Genomic DNA, 22,222 nt, shown 5'->3' with positions numbered 1-22,222 from the left:
CAAAAAAAAAAAAAAAAAAAAAAAAAGACATGACACCATAAAACTCTTAGACGAGAACATAAGCAAAACATTCTCTGACATAAATCACACCAATGTTTTCTTAGGTAAGTCTCCCAAAGCAATAGAAATAAAAGCAAAAATAAACAAGTAGAACCTAATCAAACTTATAAGCTTTTGTACAGCAAAGGAAGCCATAAACAAAACGAAAAGATAACCTACGGATTGGGAGAAAATATTTGCACATTATGTGACCAACAAGGGCTTAATTCCAAAATAAACAAAGAGTTCATAAAACTCAACAATGACAAAAAACAACCCAATCGAAAAATGGGCAGACCAAAATAGACATTTCTCCAAAGACATACAAATGGCCAACAGGCACACAAAAAGATGCTCAACATCACTACTTATTAGAGAAATGCATATCAAAATTATGATGTACCACCTCACACCAGTCAGAATGGCCATCATGAAAAAGTCTACAAATAACAAATGTTGGAGAGGTTGAGGAGAAAAGGGAACCCTTCCCACTGCTGGTAGGAATGTAACTTGGTACAACCATTATGGAGAAAAGTATGGAGGTTCCTTAAAAAACTACAAATAGAACTACAAACAGAATATGATCCAGCAATCCCACTACTGGGTATATATCCAGAGAAAACTCTAATTCAAAGAAATACATGCAGCTCCGTTTTTCTTTCTCAAGATTCCTTTAGCTATTCAGAGACTTTTGTGTTTCCACAGAAATTGTGAAATTTTTGGTTCTAGTTCTGTGAAAAATGCAATTGGAGTTTGATAGGGATTGCACTGAATCTGTACATTGCTTTCGGTACTATAGTCATTTTCACAATGCTTCCAATTCAAGAACATGGTATATCTCTCCATCTGTTTGTATCATCTTTAATTTCTTTCATCACTGCCTTATAGTTTTCTGCATACAGGTCTTTTGTCTCCTAAGATAGCTTTATTCCTAGGTATTTTATTCTTTTTGTTGCAACGGTAAGTGGGAGTGTTTCCTTAATTTCTCTTTCAGATTTTTCATCATTAGTGTATAGGAATGCAAGAGATTTCTGTACATTAATTTTGTATCCTGCTACTTTACCAAATTCATTGATTAGCTCTAGAAGTTTTCTAGTAGCATCTTTAAGATTCTCTATGTATAGTATCATGTCATCTGCAACCAGTGACAGTTTTACTTCCTCTTTTCCGATTTGGATTCCTTTTATTTCTTTTACTTCTCTGATTGCCATGGCTAAAACTTCCAAAACTATGTTGAATAACAGTGGTGAGAGTGGGCAACCTTGTCTCGTTCCTGATCTTAGCGGAAATAGTTTCAGTTTTTCACCACTGAGAATGATGTTGGCTGTGGGGCTGTCATATATTTGGCCTTTTATTATGTTAAGGTCCCTCTATGCCTACTTTCTGGAGGGTTTTTATCATAAATGGGTGTTGAATTTTGTTGAAAGCTTTTTCTGCATCTATTGAGACGATCATATGGTTTTTCTCCTTCAATTTGTTAATATGGTTTATCACACTGATTGATTTGCGTATATTGATGAATCCTTGCATTCCTTGGATAAACCGCATTTGATCATAGTATATGATCCCTTTAATGTGCTGTTGGATTCTGTTTGCTAGTATTTTGTTCAGGATTTGGAGGAGCCTGGCTCCCTGACTTCAGACTATACTACAAAGCTACAGCAATCATGACAGTATGGTACTGGCACAAAAACAGAAATACAGATCAATGGACAGGATACAAAGCCCAGAGATAAACCCATGCACATATGGTCACCTTATCTTTGATAAATGAGGCAAGAATATACAATGGAGAAAAGACAGCCTCTTCAATAAGTGGTGCTGGGAAAACTGGACAGCTACATGTAAAAGAATAAAATTAGAACACTCCCTAACACCATACACAAAAATAAACTCAAAATGTATTAAAGACAAAAATGTAAAACCAGACACTATAAAACTCTTAGAGGAAAACATAGGCAGAACACTCTATGACATAAATCATAGCAAGAACCTTTTTGACCCACCTCCTAGAGAAATGGAAGTAAAAACAAAAATAAACAAAGGGGACCTAATGAAACTTCAAAGCTTTTGCACAGCAAAGGAAACCACAAACAAGAAAAAAGACAGCTCTCAGAATAGGAGAAAATATTTGAAAACGAAGCAACTGACAAAGGATTAATATCCAAAATATACAAGCAGCTCATGCAGCTCAATATCAAGAAAACAAACAACCCAATCCAAAAATGGGCAGAAGACCTAAACAGACATTTCTCCAAAGAAGATATACAGATTGCCAACAAACACACAAAAGGATGCTCAACATCACTAACCATTAGAGAAATGCAAGTCAAAACTACAATGAGGTATCACCTCACACCAGTCAGAATGGCCATCATCAAAAAATCTAGAGACAATAAATGCTGCAAAGGGTGTGGAGAAAAGGGAACCCTCTTGCACTTTGGTGGGAATGTAAATTGATACAGCCACTATGGAGAACAGTATGGAGGTTCCTTAAAAAACTACAAATAGAACTACCATATGATCTAGCAATCCCACTACTGGGCATATACCCTGTGAAAACCATAATTCAAAAAGAGACATGTACCACAATGTTCACTGAAGCACTATTTTCAATAGCCAGGACATGGATGCAACCTAAGTGTCCATCAACAGATGAATGGATAAAGAAGATGTGGCACATATATACAATGGAATAATATTGAGCCATAAAAAGAAACAAAATTGAGTTATTTGTAGTGAGGTGGATGGACCTAGAGACTGTCACACAGAGTAAAGTAAGTCAGAAAGAGAAAAACAAATACCGTTTGCTAACACATACATACGGAATCTAAAAAAAAAAAAATGGTTCTGAAGAACCTCGGGGCAGGACAGGAATAAAGGCATAGACATAGAGAATGGACTTGAGGACATGGGGAGTGGGAAGGGTAAGCTGCGATGAAGTGAGAGAGTGGCATAGACATATATACACTACCAAATGTAAAATAAATAGCTAGTGGGAAGCAGCCACATAGCACAAGGAGATCAGTTAGGTGCTTTGTGTCCAGCTAGAGGGGTGAGACAGGGAGGGTGGGAGGGAGACACAAGAGGGAGGAGATATGGGGATGTATGTATATGTATAGCTGATTCACTTTGTTATACAGCAGAAAGTAACACACCATTGTAAAGCAATTATACTCCAATAAAGATGTTAACATGCACCCTATGTTCATAGTAGCACTAGTCACTGTAGCCAAGACATGGAAACAACCTAAATGTCCATCAACAGGATAAAGAAGACATGATACATATATACAATGGAATACTACTCAGCAACAAAAAAGAATGAAACAATGCCATTTGCAGCAACATGGATGAACCTAGGGATTATCATACTAAGTGAAGTAAGTCAGGAAGAATAAGACAAATACCATATAATATCACTTATATGTGGAATCCAAAATATGACACAAATGAACTTTTTGAAACAGAAACAGACTCACAGACAGAGAACAGATTTGTGGTTGCCAAAGGGGATGGGGGGGGAGGGATGGATTGGGAGTTTGGGATTAGCAGATGCAAATTATTATATATAGAATGGCTTAACAACAAGGTCCTACTGATATATGTATAACTGAATCACTCTGCTATACAGCAGAAATTGTAACATTGTAAATCAACTATACTTGAATAAAATAAATATAAAAAATAAATAAGTGTGTGTGTGTGTGTGTGTGTGTGTGTGTGTGTGTGTGTATTCTGTATTGGTTATTGTTAGATAATTTCACTGAATATAGAAATAAAGGTTGACAGGAGGTTTTCCTCTCTCCAGAACTCTTAAGATATTATTCAACTGTCTTCTGGCTTCTATTGCTACTACTGATAAGTCAGCCACATTCCCAACTTCCACACCTTTATGAATGACCTTACCTTTTTTTTCTGGCTGCTTTTCAAAAAGCAACTTTACTGAGATATAATTTATATAAAACAAATTGCACATATTTAAGGTTTTACAATTTGGTTCATTTTTGACATATGTATATAATAAAACCATCGCCACCGTCAAGATAATAAACATATCACTCTCTCGCAAAAATTCCCTCATATCCCTTTGTAATCACTCCCTCCCTCTTCCACACCCATACTCAGGTAACCACCAACCTGCTGTCTATGACTATAGCTTAGACTGCATTTTCTACAATTTCATATGTATGGAATCGCACAGTATATAGTCATTTTTGTCTGGCTTTTTACACTCTGGATACTTATTTTGAGATTCATCTATGTTGTGCTGTTCATTCCTTTTTACACCAAATAGTATAACAAGGTATGGATATACCACAATTTGTATATCTGTTCACCTCTTTGGCTATTACACATAAAACTGCTTTGAATATTCATATACAAGTAAATGCAGAGACATATACTTTCACTTATCTTGGATAAATCCATAGGAATTGAATGGCTGAATCATACACTAGGCGTATGTTTAACTTTCTAAAAACTGCCAAAATGTTTTCAAAAGTGGATGTTTTATCATATGATCCAATAATTCCACTTCTGGGTATTTATCCAAAAGAAATGAAAACACTAACGGGAAAAGAAATCTGCACCTCCATGTTCACTGCAGCATTATTTACAATAGCCAAGACATGGAAACAACCTAAGAGTCCACTGATGGATGAATGAATAAAGAAAATGTGGTCCATATATATAACTGAATATTATTCAGCCATAAAAATAAAGAAAATCTTGCCATGTGCCACAACATGGATGGACCCTAAGGGCATACTGCTAAATGAAATAAGTCTGACAGAGAAAGACAAATATTGTATGATCTCACACGTGGAATCTAAAAACAACAACAACAAAACCTGAACTCATACAGAGAACAGATTGGTGGTTGCCGGAGGCAGGGGTGGGTGGTTGGGGGTGAGCGAAATGGGTGAAAATAGTCAAAAGGTACAAAGCCCACATGCCCTGTATTGTATATTGAAAAGTTGCTGAGAGTAAATCTTAAAAGTTCTCACCTCAAGAAAAAAAAATTGTTATGTGTGGTGGTGGATATTAACTAGACTTACTGTGGTGATCATTTCACAAAATATACATATATTGAATCATTATGTTGTACACCTGAAACTAATATAATGTTATATGTCAACCAACTCTCAATTAAAAATAATTTTAAAATAAACCTTTAGGGACTTCCCTGGTGGTCCAGTGGTTAAGAATCCGCCTTCCAATGCAGAGGACACGTGTTTGATCCCTGGTCAGGGAACTAAGATCCCACGTGCCACAGGGCAACTAAGCCCACGGGCCGCAACTACTAAGCCCGTGTGCTCTAGAGCCCACATGCCACAACTAGAGAGCCTGCATGCCTCAGCTACTGAGCCCATGAGCTCTGGAGCCCGTATGCCACAACTAGAGAAGCCCGCACACCGCAACGAAAAGACCGTGCATGCCACAAAGGTCCCACGTGCCAAAACTAAGACCCAATAAATAAATAAGCCAAATATATAAGCCAAATAAATTTTTAAAAATGTTTTTAATTAAAAAAGAAAAAAATCTTTAAAAAGAAAGGAGGGGCCTTCCCTGGTGGCGCAGTGGATAAGATTCTGTGTTCCCAATGCTGGAGGCCCAGGTTCGATCCCTGGGCAGGGAACTAGGTCCCACATGTATGCCACAACTAAAGAGCCAGCGAGCCGCAACTAAGGAGCCAGTGAGCCACAACTAAGACCCAGTGCAACCACATAAATATTTTTTTAAGTTTAAAAAAATAAATAAAATAAAAAGAAAGTGGATGTAATATTTCACATTTCCACCAGCCCTGTTTTAGACTTGCCATTCATTCACATCCTTGACAATACTTGGCATAGTCAATCTTCAATTTTAGTTGTTCTAATAAGTGTAGTGATTTCCCTAATGACGAATAATGTTGAGCATCTTTTCATGTGTTTGACATCTGTTATGTCTTCTTTAAAAAAGTGTTGGCTCTAACCTTTGGCCCATATTTTTATTTGGTTGTTTACAGTAGTCACCCCTTATCCTTGGAGGATATATTACAATGCCTCCAGTGGAGGCCTGAAACCACAGATAGCACCAAACCCTGTAAATACTATTTTCTTCCTCTACATACATACCTATGATAAAGTTTCATTTATAAATTAGGCACATTAAGAGACTACCCAAATGGCCTGCATCACTACTCTTGCACTTTGGGGCCATTATTAAATAAAATAAGGATTACTCAAACACAAGCACTGTGATACCACCAACAGCCAATCTGATCAAGGTGGCTACTAAGTGATTAACAGGCAGGTAGTATACACAGCGTGGATATGCTAAACAAAGGAATGTTTCATATCCCAGGCAGGATGAAGCTGAACAACATGAGATTTCACCACACTATTCAGAATGACATGTAGTTTAAAACTGTAAGTTGTTTATTTATGGAATTTTCCATTTGATATTTCCAGACATGGCTGACCAAGGGTAACTGAAACCACAGAAAGCAAAACCACGAATAAGGGGGGATTACTATACTTATTGTTGAGTTTTGAAAGTTTTTTATATCTTCTATATACAAATCACTTACCAGATATGATTTGCAAATATTTTTCCCAGTCTGCAGCTAATATTGTTGTTCTTTAAGAAATATCTTTCAAAAAGCATAAGTTTATAATTTTGAGGAAGTCCCATTAATCATTTTTTTCCTCTGGTATCATACCTAAGAAATTTTGCCTAATCCAAGGTCATAAAGATTTTATCTCATTTTTTATTCTGGAAACTTTATACTTTTAGGTTTTACGTTTAGGTCTGTAATCCAGGTTTGAGTTATTTTTTTACATAGTGCAAGGTATGGATCAAAGGTCTTTCTTTGTACATGGATATCTAACTTTTCATATGTTTATGAGATTATCATTTCTCCACTGAATTACCTTTGAATGTGTGTCAAAAATCAGTTGTTCATAGAACTGTAGTCTTATTTCTAGACTCACTATTCTGCTCCACTGATCTACTTGTCTACTTGATGCCAATACCACACTTTGATTATTGTAGCTTTATAAGTCTGGAAATCAGGTGTTGTTAGTCCTCCAACTTTGGTCTTTTTCAAAGTTGTTTTAGATTTTCTAGGGTCTTTGCATTTACAGATGAATTTTAGCTTTTCTCTTCTTTTTTATCTTTTTTATTGAAGTATAGTTGATTTACAATGTTTCAGGTGTACAACAAAGTGATTCAGTTATACAGACAGATTCTTTTGCAGATTCTTTTCCATTATAGCTTTTTTTTAAAGATTTATTTATTATTTGTTTGTTTGTTTTTGGCTGCGTCGGGTCTTAGTTGCAGCATGTGGGATCTTTGTTGAGGTATGCGGGCTTCTCGAAGTTGTGGTATGCGGGTTTTCTCTTCTCTAGTTGTGGCACGCAGGCTCCAGGGCATGTGGGCTCTGTAGTTTTGCAGCACGTAGGCTCTCTAAGTTGAGGCACATGAGCTCATTAGTTGTGGCGCGTGGGCTTAGTTGCCCCGTGGCATGTGGGAACCTAGTTCCCTAACCAGGGATCAAACCCACATCCCCTGCATTGCAGGAGGATTCTTTACCACTGGACCACCAGGGAAGCCCCTCCAGATGAATTTTAGAATCAGCTTTTCAATTTGGGATTTTGGTCAGTTTAGAAAGAAATTTAACAATATCAATTCTTCCAACATATAAAAAAGGTTTATTTCTGCATTTCTTTAGCTCTTCTTTAATTTCTCTCAGGAATGTTCTGTAATTTCTGTACACGAGTTTTGCATATTTTTGATGCTATTATGAATAGCAGTTTTTTAAATTTCAATTTTATACTGTTTACTGTTAGTATATAAAAATATAATTGATTTTTGCACATTGAGCTTGTATTCTGCAACCTTGCTAAACTCACTCATTAATTCTAATGAATAAGTCTTTTCTAGACTTCTATATGAACAATCATATTACCTACAAATATAGTTTCACTTCTTCTTTTCCAATTTGGATAGCTTGCCTTTCTTTCTCTTGCCTGACTACACTGGCTAGAACCCCTAATAAAATGCTGCATAAAAGTGGTAAGAGTGAACATATCTTTTTTCTCCAATTTTTTTATTGTGATAAGATATACATAACATAAAACTTACTATCTTAACAATTTTTACAAGTACAATTCAGTGGAATTAAGGACATTCATTTGTTGTGCAACTATCACCATCATTCATCAGCAGAATTCTTTTCATCTTGTAAAACCGAAACTGTACACCCATTAAGGATAGCTCCCCATTCCTCCATCTCTCCAGTCCCTGACAACCACCATTCTACTTTCTATCTCTATGATTCTGACTACTCTAAGTACCTCATATAAGTGGATTCATACAGTATTTGTCTTTTTATGACTGGCTTATTTAACTTAGCTTTAATTTACTCAAGGTTCTTTCATGTTGTAACGTATCAGAATTGCCTTTCCTTTTTTTTAAATATTATGTTTTTCTATGTGGACCATTTTCAAAGCCTGTATTGAATTTGTTACAATATTGCTTTTGTTTTACGTATTGGCTTTTTGGCCAGGAGGCATGTCCTATCTTAGCTCCCCGACCAGGGATCGAACCCACATCCCCTGCATTGGAAGGCAAAGTCTTAACCACTGGACCACCAGGGAAGTCTCTGCCTTGCTTTTTTTTTTCTTTTAAATATTTATTTATTTTGGCTGCACCAGGTCTTAGTTACAGCACGCGGGATCTTTGTTGTGGCATGCTTAGTTGTGCCACACATGATCTTTTTTAGTTGTGGCATGCGGGCTCTTAGTTGCACCATGCAGACTTCTTAGTTGCACCATGCAGACTCTTACTTGTGGCATGCATGTGGGATCTAGTTCCCTGGCCAGGGATCGCACCTGGGCCCCCTGCATCGGGAGCACAGAGTCTTACCCACTGGACCACCAGTGAAGTCCTCCCTGCCTTGCTTTTTAAGGCAGTATAATATTTCACTGTATGTATATGTGACATTTTATTTATCCATTCACCTGCTGATGGACAACTGAGCTGCTTCTATGTTTAAGCTATTGTGAATAATGCTACGATGAACATGGCCGTACAAATATCACTTCAAGACCCTGCTTTCAATTCTTCTGAGTATATACTCAAAAGTGTAATTCCTGGATCACACGGTAATTCCATTTTTAACTTTTTGAGGAACTCCAACACAGTTTCCCACAGCAGCTATACCATTTTCATGCCTGTCTTTTTTCCTAATCTTAGGGAGACAACATTCAGTCTTTCACCATTAAGTATAACATTAGCTGTAACTTCTTCATAGATGTTCTTTATCATGTTGAGGAAGCTCCCTTCTATTCCTAGTCTGCTGAGATTTTTTTTTTTTCCTGCGGTATGCGGGCCTCTCACTGTTGTGGCCTCTCCCGTTGCGGAGCACAGGCTCTGGACACACAGGCTCAGCGGCCATGGCTCACGGGCCCAGCCACTCTGCGGCATGTGGGATCTTCCCGGACCGGGGCACGAACCCGTGTCCCCTGCATCGGCAAGCGGACTGCCAACCACTGCGCCACCTGGGAAGCCCCCTGCTGAGATTTTTTAATCAGGACTTTTAAATGCTTTTTCAGCATCTACTAAGATGATCATATAGTTTTCTTTTTCGGTTTGTTAGTATGATGAATTACATTGATTCATTTTCTAATGTTAAACCAACAATGCACTCCTGTAATAAATTCCTATTTGGTCATGATGTATTTCTTCCTTAAATATACTGTTGGATTCAATTTTCTAAAATAATGTTCAGAATTTCTGCATTTATGTTAATGAGGGATATTGGTCTGAAGTTTTCTTTTATTGTAATGTCCTTTCCTGGTTTTGGTATTAGAGTAATGTGGGCCTCACAGACTGGGCTGGGAAGCATTCTTCCTCTTCAATGTTCTGGAAGAGTTTGTGTAGAACTGGTACATACATATCAATTATCCCAGAGCTCAATGATCCTCTTTTCTTTCTTTTTCCCAAGTTCTTTTTCCTTTCTGTTTCATTTTGGATAGTTTCCATTGCTTTATCTTCAAGTTCACTAACCTTTTTTTTTAATATAAATTTATTTATTTTATTTGTTTATTTTTGGCTGCATTGGGTCTTCACTGCTGCACACGGGCTTTCCCTAGTTGTGGCGAGTGGGAGCTACTCTTTGTTGCAGTGCATGGGCTTCTCATTTCGGTGGCTTCTCTTGTTGCAGAGCACAGGCTCTAGGCACGTGGGCTTCAGTAGCTGTGGCACGTGGGCTAGCAGTTGTGGCTCATGTGTTCTATAGCACAAGCTCAGCAGTTGTGGCGCATGGGGTTAGTTGCTCCGCGGCATGTGGGATGCTTCCAGACCAGGGCTCGAATCTGTGTCCCCTGCACTGACAGGCAGATTCTTAACCACTGCGCCACCGGGGAAGCCCCTCACTAACCTTTTCTTTTGCAATGTCTGATCTGCCATTAGTCCTACGCACTGTATTTTTCATCTTAGACACTGTAGTTTTCACTTCTATAAGTTCAATTTGAATCTTTTTTTATATCTTCCATGTCTCTATTTTTGGGAACATCAGGAATATTAACTGCCTTAATGTCCTTCTCTACTAATTCTACTGGGTCAGTTCAAGGTCAGTTTTGACTGACTGATCTTTCTTCTCTTCATGGTTTGTATTTTCCTGCTTCCATGTATGCCTGACAATCTTTGACTGAATGGCAGACAATGTGAACTTTTTGGCAGCGATGGATATTTTGTATTCCTATAAATATTCTCAAGCTTTGTTCAATAATGACATGAATACTTGGAAATAGTTTATTCTTTTGGATCTTGCCTTTAAAACTTTTTAGTTGGGACCAGACCACATTTAGTTTAGGGTTAAATATTCCCCATTAGTAAAACAAGACCTTTCTGAGTACTCTACCCAATACCCCACAAAGTATGAGGCTTTTCAGTCTGGATAGTTGGAAGATACTATTCCCAGCTCTGTGTGAGCACCAAGCACTGTTCTAATCCCCTCAGATGGTTCTTTCTCTGGCTTCAGGAAGCTTTCCCACATGCATGCACCGGAGTATTGTGCTGAATACTCTGAGGGGACTGTCCATAGATCTCTGGGTTTCTCTCTGTATAGCTTTCTCATTTTTGTTATTCTGTCCTACAAACTCTAGCCATGCTGTACTCCCTGGACTCGTCCATCTCCTCAACCCTGGGAATCCACTGCATTCTACTCCTTATAATACCATCTAGAAACTCTCTCAAATTGGAGTAATCATTGAGCTCATCTCATTTGTTTTCCATTCACTGTTGGTCCTTCATTGCCTAAAGAAGACATTATTAGTGATTTTTGTCTTTTATTGTTTTTGTTTTTGTATTGTTGGTTATTTCGAGGAGAAGGTAAATCTAGGCCCTGTTATTCCAACTTCACCAAAAGTCCAGTACAGCTGCTTTTAAGGTTAGTTTTGTTTTTTAGTAATATTCTAAAATTTCCCTGTAATGTATATAATGTATAATGGCTTTCCTTTTAAGTTTGTTTGGAATTCCCTGAGCTTCCTGCAGCTAATGATCAGCATCTTTGAACATTTCTTGAAATTTCTCAGTTATTATCTCCTAAACTACCACTTTGGATCTGTTCTATTAAGTCTTCTGAAATGCTAATTAAATCGAAATAATAGGCTGATAAAATTTGAGTGATTTCTTTTCCTTCTAAGTTCCTGAATTTTTTCAATGCATTCATTATTTTCAATAAAACTGTGCTGAGCACCTACTATGTGTCAGACACTGTACTAAGCAACGTAGAAACAAAAACAAATAAGAAATTAAACCTGTCCTCTAAAATATCTGGATACTGAAGCCTGGAAGAAGAGAGAAGGCAGACATTTATAACACAGTGTATAAGGTTTTCTGATCAAGCCACTATGGGAACACCAAGAAAGTGTACCTATAAGACAGACTTGTTGGGAAGGTCAAGTAAAAGAGTATTTCTCAGAGAAGATATCTTAGAGATAAGTAAGAAGTTATATAGAATACTATAACTTCGAAAAGAAAAAATTAAATAGCTAACATACTAATGAATTTTAAAAAGAAAACATTTAAAAAGAAAACATTCTACTTATACTATGTCTATATGAAATGTTCTAATAAAAATCACTGAAAACTTATGAATTCCCAAAGGCTAAACCTTAAAAGGCCCTGCATGATCTGGGCTTCTCCAGCTTCATCTCATATCATTTTCCTCCTGGCTCTCTTTGCTCCAATCATGCTCTTTCAGCTCCTCATATGCCATGTCCTTTCATAACTTAGAGACCTTCATACTGATTGTTTGTGTAAAATGCTCTCATCTCACCCTTCTATGCCACTCAACCTCTACTTCAAGGTTCAACAAATGTCACTTTCTCAAAGAAACTACCCCTCCTCTGAATTAAGTAAAATATCCTTGTACACTTCCTTAGCACCACAATTGCCCCTTTAATAAAACTCATCTTACTTAAATCCTTATTCAATGTATGCCTTCACCAATACTTTAGAAACTCTGAGGACAAGAACCATGACTATCTTATTCACCACTCCCTAGACCTAACAAATAAGAACTCAATAAATATTGGTTGGACTAACTGATTGTACCTTTAGGCTTAGGAATCAACATACTTTAGGATAAGCAAACTGGTCTCTGAGAAGGTTCCCCTCCTGATCACCTAAGATAAGAAAGGCAATCACAGCTTTCAATGCTATCATTTCAGTTACTACTATATGACTAGACAAATACTTGATTTTTACTTTCATTAATAAAAAGTATTTGATATAGTTTTACCACTCAATAAATAAATAAAATATTTTGTAAAAAGACTTACCAAAATGTTTTTCTTATGTCGTTTCTCTTTTATATGTTTATGAGCTCCCTGGATGTTTTCAATGTGAATTAAGCAAAGTTTGCACAGATATCGGCAATTGGTATATTCTGGTGAGCGCTAAAAAAAAAAGTTGAAAACATTTTTTCAGAAAACAAAAAAAAGTAAAATTTTTACTATATATGTGAAGGATACAACTATGTAAATATATGAGACAAAAATAAGCAGTGAATGAATACTTTTTAATAAACAATTCAGTACTCATATACCCAAGAGATAGCTGTCCTTTTCAAAATAGTCATCATAGGAGATAATATACTAATTTCAAATGATATCATGATAATCCTAAATATGTTTGATACTTATCTAATATAGTCTTCAGAATCCAATGTAAGATAAGAAAGGCAGTATTATTATTTAGTCTTATTCCAACACTGTCTCAAAAACTGGTTTAAAAATTTCACTCTTTTTGATTACCATAAAAAATAAAATTCACCCTGAAATTGGGAATTTCAAAAGAATGAACTGCAAATATGGAAGACAATTCCAAAATCTGAGTTTTGAAAACACTCTACTCAATTACAATCACATGGGAATAAATGGATAACCTCTTGAGTTAACTACTCTGAAGGGAAAAACAATTATGACACATGAAAAGTATCAGTCACAATACTTAAATCATACTTTATATATATATTCTTGAAGTAAGAAAAACTTAGTAATTCCAAAGTACCTGTTATATGCTAGGCACTATGCTAGATGTTTGACATATAATTTGTCATTTTAACTCCCCTAATAATCCAATTAGATTGGTATTATCTTCATTTTATAGATGTGATTTAAAAAAAGCTCGTAGAGCTTGCAACTTTCACAAGGATACAACAATATTACATGGTAGATGCTGAATTTAATTTCATGTATATCTGAATCCAAAGCCAAGATCCACCCATAAGGTGATACAAAAAAAATTTACAAAAACACAATACGAGGAACCAAGATGGCGGAGTAGAATGACGTGCTCTCACTCCCTCTTGTGAGAACACCAGAATCACAACTAGCTACTGGACAATCATCGACAGGAAGACACTGGAACTCACCAAAAAAGATCCCCCACATCCAAAGACAAAGGAGAAGCCACAATGCGACCATAGGAGGGGCGCAATCACAGTAAAATCAAATCCCATAACTGCTGGGTGGGTGACTCACAGACTGGACAACACTTATACCACAGAAGTCCACCCACTACAGTGAAGGTTCTGAGCCCCACGTCAGGCTTCCCAACCTGGGGGTCCGGCAACGGGAGGAGGAATTCCTAGAGAATCAGACTTTGAAGCCTAGTGGGATTTGACTGCAGGACTTCAACAGGACTGGGAGAAACAGAGACTCCACTCTTGGAGGGCACACACAAAGTAGTGTGCACATCGGGACCCAGGGGAAGGAGGAGTGACCCCACAGAGACTGAACCAGACCTACCTGCTAGTGTTGGAGCGTCTCCTGCAGAGGCAGGGGGTGGCTGTGCCTCACCGTGGGGACAAGGACACTGGCAGCAGAACTTCTGGGAAGTACTCCTTGGCATGAGCCTTCCCAGAGTCTGTCATTAGCCCCACCAAAGAGCCCAGGTAGGCTCCAGTGTTGGGTTGCCTCAGGGCAAACAACCAACAGGGAGCAAAGCCAGCCCCACCCATCAACAGTCAAGCGGATTAAAGCTTTACTGAGCTCTGCCCACCAGAGCAACAGTCTGCTCTACCCACCACCAGTCCCTGCCATCAGGAAACTTCCACAAGCCTCTTAGATAGCTGCATCCACCAAAGGGCAGACAGCAGAATCAAGAAGAACTACAATCCTGCAGCCTGTGGAACGAAAACCACATTCACAGAAAGATAGACAAGATGAAAAGGCAGAGGGCTATGTACCAGATGAAGGAACAAGTTAAAACCCCAGAAACACAACTAAATGAAGTGGGAGATAGGCAACCTTCCAGAAAAAGAATTCAGAATAACGACAGTGAAGATGATCCAGGACCTCGGAAAAAGAATGGAAGCAAAGATCGAGAAGATGCAAAAAATGTTTAACAAAGACCTAGAAGAATTAAAAACAAACAAACAGAGATGAACAATACAATGACTGAAATGAATACTACACTAGAAGGAATCAACAGCAGAATAACTGAGGCAGAAGAATGGATAAGTGACCTGGAAGACAGAATGGTGGAATTCACTGCTGTGGAACAGAATAAAGAAAAAAGAATGAAAAGAAATGAAGACAGCCTAAGAGACCTCTGGGACAACATTAAATGCAACAACAGTCGCATTACAGGGGTCACAGAAGGAGAAGAGAGAGAGAAAGGACCAGAGAAAATATCTGAAGAAATTATAGTTGAAAACTTCCCTAACATGGGAAAGGAAATAGTAACCCAAGTCCAGGAAGCACAGTGAGTCCCATACAGGATAAACCCAAGGAGAAACATGCAGAGACACACAGTAATCAAAAATTAAAGACAAAGAAAAATTACTGAAAGCAGCAAGGAAAAAATGACAAATAACATACAAGGGAACTCCCATAACGTTAACAGCTGATTTCTCAGCAGAAACTCTACAAGCCAGAAGGGGGTGGCATGATATACTTAAAGTGATGAAAGGGAAGAAACTACAACAAGATTACTCTACCCAGCAAGGATCTCATTCAGATTTGATGGAGAAATCAAAAGCTTTATAGACAAGCAAAAGCTAAGAGAATTCAGCACTACCAAATCAGCTCTACAACAAATGCTAAAGGAATTTCTCTAAGTGGGAAACACAAGAGAAGAAAAGGACCTACAAAAACAAACCCAAAACAATTAAGAAAATGGTCATGGGAACATACATATCGATAATTTCCTTAAACCTGAATGGATTAAATGCTCCAACCAAAAGACACAGACTTGCTGAATGGATACAAAAACAAGACCCATATATATGTTGTCTACAAGAAACCCACTTCAGACCTAGGGACACATACAGACTGAAAGTGAGGGGATGGAAAAAGATATTCCATGCAAATGGAAATCAAAAGAAAGCTGGAGTAGCAATACTCGTATCAGATAAAATAGACTTTAAAATAAAGAATGTTACAACAGACAAGAAAGGACACTACATAACGATCAAGGGATCAATCCAAGAAGAAGATAAAACAGTTATAAATATATATGCACCCAACATAGGAGCACCTCAATACATAAGGCAACTGCTAACATCTATAAAAGAAAATCGACAGTAACACAATAATAGTGGGGGACTTTAACACCTCACTTACACCAATGGACAGATCATCCAAAAGGAAAATAAATAAGGAAACAGAAGCTTTAAATGACACGATAGACCAAATAGATTTAACTGATATTTATAGGACATTCCATCCAAAAACAACAGATTACACTTTCTTCTCAAGTGCACACGGAACATTCTCCAGGATAGATCACATCTTGGGTCACAAATCAAGCCTCAGTAAATTTTAGAAAACAGAAATCATATCAAGCATCTTTTCTGACCACAACACTATGAGATTAGAAACGAATTACAGGGAAAAAAACGTAAAAAACACAAACACATGAAGGCTAAACAACACGTTACTAAATAACCAAGAGATCACTGAAGAAATCAAAGAGGAAATCAAAAAATACCTAGAGACAAATGACAATGAAAACACGACGATCCAAAACCTATGGGATGCAGCAAAAGCAGTTCTAAGAGGGAAGTTTATAGCTATACAAGCCTACATCAAGAAATAAGAAAAATCTCAAATGAACAATCTATCCTTACACCTAAAGGAACTAGAGAAAGAAGAACAAACAAAACCGAAAGTTGGCAGAAGGAATGAAACCATAAAGATCAAAGCAGAAATAAATGAAATAGAAACAAAGAATAGCAAAGATCAATAAAACTAAAAGCTGGTTCTTTGAGAAGATAAACAAAATTGATAAACCATTAGCCAGACTCATCAAGAAAAAGAGGGAGAGGACCCAAATCGATAAAATTAGAAATGAAAAAGGAGAAGTTACAACAGACATCACAGAAATACAAAGCATCCTAAGAGACTACTACAAGCAACTCTATGCCAATAAAATGAACAAACTGGAAGAAATGGACAAATTCTCAGAAAGGTATAACCTTCCAAGACTGAACCAGGAAGAAATAGAAAATATGAACAGACCAATCACAAGTAATGAAATTGAAACTGTGATTTAAAATCTTCCAACAAACCAAAGTCCAGGACCAGATGGCTTCACAGGTGAATTCTATCAAACATTTAGAGAAGAGCTAACACCCATCCTTCTCAAACTCCTCCAAAAAACTGAAGAGGAAGGAACACTCCCAAACTCATTCTATGAGGCCACCATCACCCCAATAACAAAATCAGACAAAGATACTAAAAAAAAAAGAAAATTACAGACCAATATCACTGATGAATATAGATGCAAAAATCCTCAACAAAATACTAGCAAACAGAATCCAACAACACATTAAAATAATTATACACCATGATCAAGTGGGATTTATCCCAGGGATGCAAGGATTCTTCAACATATGCAAATCAATCAATGTGATAGACCATATTAACAAACTGAAGAATAAAAACCATATGATCATCTCAAAAGATGCAGAAAAAGCTTTTGACAAAATTCAACACCCATTTATGATAAAAACTCTCCAGAAAGTGGGCATAGCAGGAAGCTACCTCAACATAATAAAGGCCATATACGACAAACCCACAGCAAACATCATTATGAATGGTGAAACACTGAAAGCATTCCCTCTAGGATCAGGAACAAGACAAGGATGTCCACTCTTACCACTATTATTCAACATAGTTTTGGAAGTTCTAGCCATGGCAATCAGAGAAGAAAAAGAAATAAAAGGAATCCCAATTGGAAAAGAAGAAGTAAAACTGTCACTGTTTGCAGGTGACATGATACTATACATAGAGAATCCTAAAGATGCCACCAGAAAACTACTAGAGCTAATCAATGAATTTGGTAAAGTATCAGAATACAAAATTAATGCACAGAAATCTCTTGCATTCCTATACATTAATGATGAAAAATCTGAAAGAGAAATTAAGGAAATACTCCCATTTACCATTGAAAAAAAAAAGAATAAAATACCTAGGAATAAACCTACCTAGGGAGACAAAGGACCTGTATGCAGAAAACTATAAGACACTGAAGAAATTAAAGATGATACCAACAGATGGAGAGATAGACCATGTTCTCGGATTAGAAGAATCAATACTGTGAAAATGACTAGAGTACCCAAAGCAATCTACAGATTCAATGCAATCCCTATCAAATTAACAATGGCATTTTTTACAGAGCTAGAACAAAAAATCTTAAAATTTCTATGGAAACACAAAAGACCCCGAATAGCCAAAGCAGTCTTGAAAAATAAAAACGGAGCTGGAGGAATCAGACTCCCTGACTTCAGACTATACTACAAAGCTACAGTAATCAAGACAATATGGTACTGGCACAAAAACAGAAACATAGAGCAGTGGAACAATATAGAAAGCCCAGAGGTAAACCCACGCACCTATGGTCAACTAATCTATGACAAAGGAGGCAAGGATATACAATGGAGAAAAGACAGCCTCTTCACTAAGTGGTGCTGGGAAAACTGGACAGCTACATATAAAAGAATGAAATTAGAACACTCCCTAACACCATACACAAAAATAAACTCAAAATGGATTTGAGACCTAAATGTAAGACTGGACACTATAAAACTCTTAGAGGAAAACATAGGAAGAACACTCTGACATAAATCACAGCAAGATCTTTTTTGACCCACCTCCTAAAATAATGGAAATAAAACCAAAAATGAACAAATGGGATCTAATGAAACTTCAAAGCTTTTGCACAGCAAAGGAAACCATAAACAAGACCAAAAGACAACCCTCAGAATGGGAGAAAATATTTGCAAACAAATCAATGGACAAAGGATTAATCTCCAAAATATATAAACAGCTCATGCAGCTCAATATTAAAGAAACAAACAACCCAATCCAAAAATGGGCAGAAGACCTAAATAGACATTTCTCCAAAGAAGACATACAGATGGCCAAGAAGCACATGAAAAGGTGCTCAACATCACTAAGTATTAGAGCAATACAAATCAAAACTACAATGAGGTATCACCTAATACCAGTTAGAATGGGCATCATCAGAAAATCTACAAACAACAAATGCTGTAGAGGGTGTGAATAAAAGGGAACCCTCTTGCAGTGTTGGTGGGAATGTAAATTGATACAGCCACTATGGAGAACAGTATGGAGGTTCCTTAAAAAACTAAAAATAGAATTACCATATGATCCAGCAATCCCACTACTGGGCATATACCCAGAGAAAACCATAATTCAAAAAGACACATGCAGGGCTTCCCTGGTGGCACAGTGGTTGAGAGTCCGCCTGCCGATGCAGGGGACACAGGTTCGTGCCCTGGTCTGGGAAGATCCCACGTGCCGCGGAGCGGCTAGGCCCGTGAGCCGTGGCCACTGAGCCTGCTCATCCGGAGCCTGTGCTCCGCAACGGGAGAGGCCACAACAGTGAGAGGCTCGTGTACCACAAAAAAAAAAAAAAAAAAATAAATAAAGACACATGTATGCTAATGTTCATTGCAGCACTATTTGCAATAGCCAGGTCATGGAAGCAACCTAAATGCCCATCAACAGATGAATGGATAAAGAAGTTCTGGTACATATATACAATGGAATATTACTCAGCCATAAAAAGGAACAAAATTGAATCATTCATTGAGACATGGATGGATCTAGAGACTGTCTACAGAGTGAAGTAAGTCAGAAAGAGAAAAACAAATATCATATATTAACGCATGTATGTGGAACCTAGAAAAATGGTACAGATGAACCAGTTTGCAGGGCAGAAGTTGAGGCACATGTAGAGGACAAATGTATGGACACCAAGGGAGGAAAGCCACGGGGGTGCGGGGATGGTGGTGTGCTGAATTGGGCGATTGGGATTGACATGTATACACTGATGTGTATAAAACTGATGACTAATAAGAACCTGATGTATAAAAAAAATAAAATTAAAACAAACACAATAAATACATGTTGAATTTTAAAATATTGTTTCTAGTGTCTTACACTGAAATTGCAGCAATGCTTAATTTTTATCTCAGATTGACTTTCAATAGGCTGCAACTCCTGAAAAAAAGATTCTCACTTCAGAATACAACATAATTTCCTTTAAATAGGAAACTTGCCCCAAATTTAGAAACAGTCCTGCCACAGACTAAAAATAAATACAGTCTTCATTTATATAGTTATCTATTAACCTTACAACATCTGTATGAGGATTCCCCATTTTACTAGCAAAGCAACTAAATCCCTAGAAGTAAATAATTTGCCCAAGGCAACAAGCAAATAAAATTCAGCTCAATCTAGTCATTTCAATTCTTTAGTTTAAAACTATTTCAAATCTGTCCTTATTGCAGAATGAATTAAGCCCTCACAGACTTCTTTCTCTCAGTTTCCAACCACAGCTACTTCTTAATTCACCAAGTATTTTCTGAGCTCATACTGTGTCAAACATTTTTCTAGGAGGTGAGGATGATAATGTAAACAAAAAAAATGAAAATCCTTGTCTTCATGAATTGACATTCTACTGTAGGAAGACAGGTAATAAATAAACAAATGTACAAAGAAATAAATAAATAGGAATGTGGGGGAGGTGTTATCTCCTTTTTAATAATAGTCATCACTTATTAATAAAATGACTTGAGGTGAAAGACTGAGCTGTGTGGATATATGAAAAGACATTCCAAGCAGAGATAAATGTGAATGCTAAGGCCCTGAGGAAGGAATGTGCCTAATTTGTTTGTGAAATCGCAAAAAGGCTACTATGACTGGAAAAGAGAGGTAATGTGGGTCAGATGACAAGACCCCTCATGAGGACTCCAAGTTTTATTCTAAGTGTGAGGGGAAGGTATCGAAGGCTTCTGAGCAAAGAATTACAAGATCTAATTTCAAAGGGATCACTTGCCTTCTATATTAAGAATAGAAACAAGATGAGTCTAATACCATTATGAGCATACTACAATAATCCAGATGATGTTGGTTGGCTTGGTTCAAGGTAAGAGTGGTGTAAGTGGCAAGAAGGGTTGGATTCAGGAATTGAAAGCATAAACACAGAATTCCTAAAGCCATGCATATTGATGAAGTCACTACAGCAGTCATGAGAGCACTCATTAGACAACTTTTTCAATTGTAAAATGTGAGCAGACAACGACTGCATCTGGAATCTTAGTAAGAAAAGCTTGGTATAACACTGAATGGGGAGCCAGAGGCCTGAAATAACATCTCAATTGATCTCGGATAAATCTCTAACTCTTGAGCCTGCTTCTATACCCATAAAATGAAATAATAAAAACTGCCCTACTTGGTAAAATAATTCAATTCTACAAGTAGCTAATCTTTATTTTGTGCTTAGCACATACCAGGCACTGTGTTAAGAACTTTACTTGTATTATCTAATTCAATCGTCATAGCCCAATAAGCGAGGTGTCGTTATTTTTATCGACTCCATTTAAATGATAAAGAAACTGAGATTTGGGGCTTCCCTGGTGGCGCAGTGGTTAAGAATCTGCCTTCCAGTGCAGGGGACACGGGTTCGATCCCTGGTCCGGGAAGATCCCACATCCGCGGAGCAATTAAGCCTGTGTGCCACAACTACTGAGCTTGTGCTCTAGAGCCCATGAGCCACAACTATTGAGCCCACGTGCCACAACTACTGAAGCCCACACACCTAGAGCCCATGCTCTGCAACGAGAAGCCACCACAATGAGAAGCCCATGCACTGCAATGAAGAGTAGCCCCCACTCGCCGCAACTAGAGAAAGCCTGCGCACAGCCACGAAGACCCAATGCAGCCATAAATAAATAAATAAATAAATAAATAGAAAGAAACTGAGGTTTAAAGAGGTTAAATAACTTATCCAATATCATCTAACCAGTAAGTGACAGTGCTAGACCTAGTGACTCCAAAAGCCCATACACTTAACCACTAAGCAAACTGTTACCTTAAATTACTGACCAACTACTATGTGCAATTCACTGTATTAGGCACAACAGTAAATAAGACAAAAAATTCCTCAGTATCATGAAGCTTCTAGTTTCACAGAAGGGACACATGAAAAATGTTTAAAAATTCCTTTATTATAGTTAAAATATTTATTTTACCATTAAACAAACATATTGATAAGCCTCCTTTAAAGTTTCTGTAGACCAGCTAGAATAAAGATTTGTCTCCTGAACAACCAACAGATCAAAGAAAAAATTAAAGGGGAAATAAAAACGTTT

General features: G+C 37.3%; 1 protein-coding gene across 3 annotated transcripts in view; it reads right to left on the bottom strand.

Moving 5' to 3' along the window:
• The window catches only part of TUT4 (terminal uridylyl transferase 4), a 120,072-nt gene that overhangs the window by 87,488 nt on the left and 10,362 nt on the right, over positions 1–22,222 (bottom strand). For all 3 annotated transcript variants that reach the window (XM_007459605.1, XM_007459606.1, XM_007459607.1), the window contains exon 4: positions 12,876–12,992. In XM_007459605.1, the coding sequence (XP_007459667.1) occupies positions 12,876–12,992 (117 nt within the window). The remainder of the gene's footprint in view (positions 1–12,875; positions 12,993–22,222) is intronic.

The sequence above is a fragment of the Lipotes vexillifer genome, unplaced genomic scaffold (assembly GCF_000442215.2).
Source record: "Lipotes vexillifer unplaced genomic scaffold, Lipotes_vexillifer_v1.1 scaffold525, whole genome shotgun sequence".
In the NCBI taxonomy this organism is placed as follows: Eukaryota; Metazoa; Chordata; class Mammalia; order Artiodactyla; family Lipotidae; genus Lipotes; species Lipotes vexillifer.
This window is presented reverse-complemented; position numbering and strand designations above follow the sequence as displayed.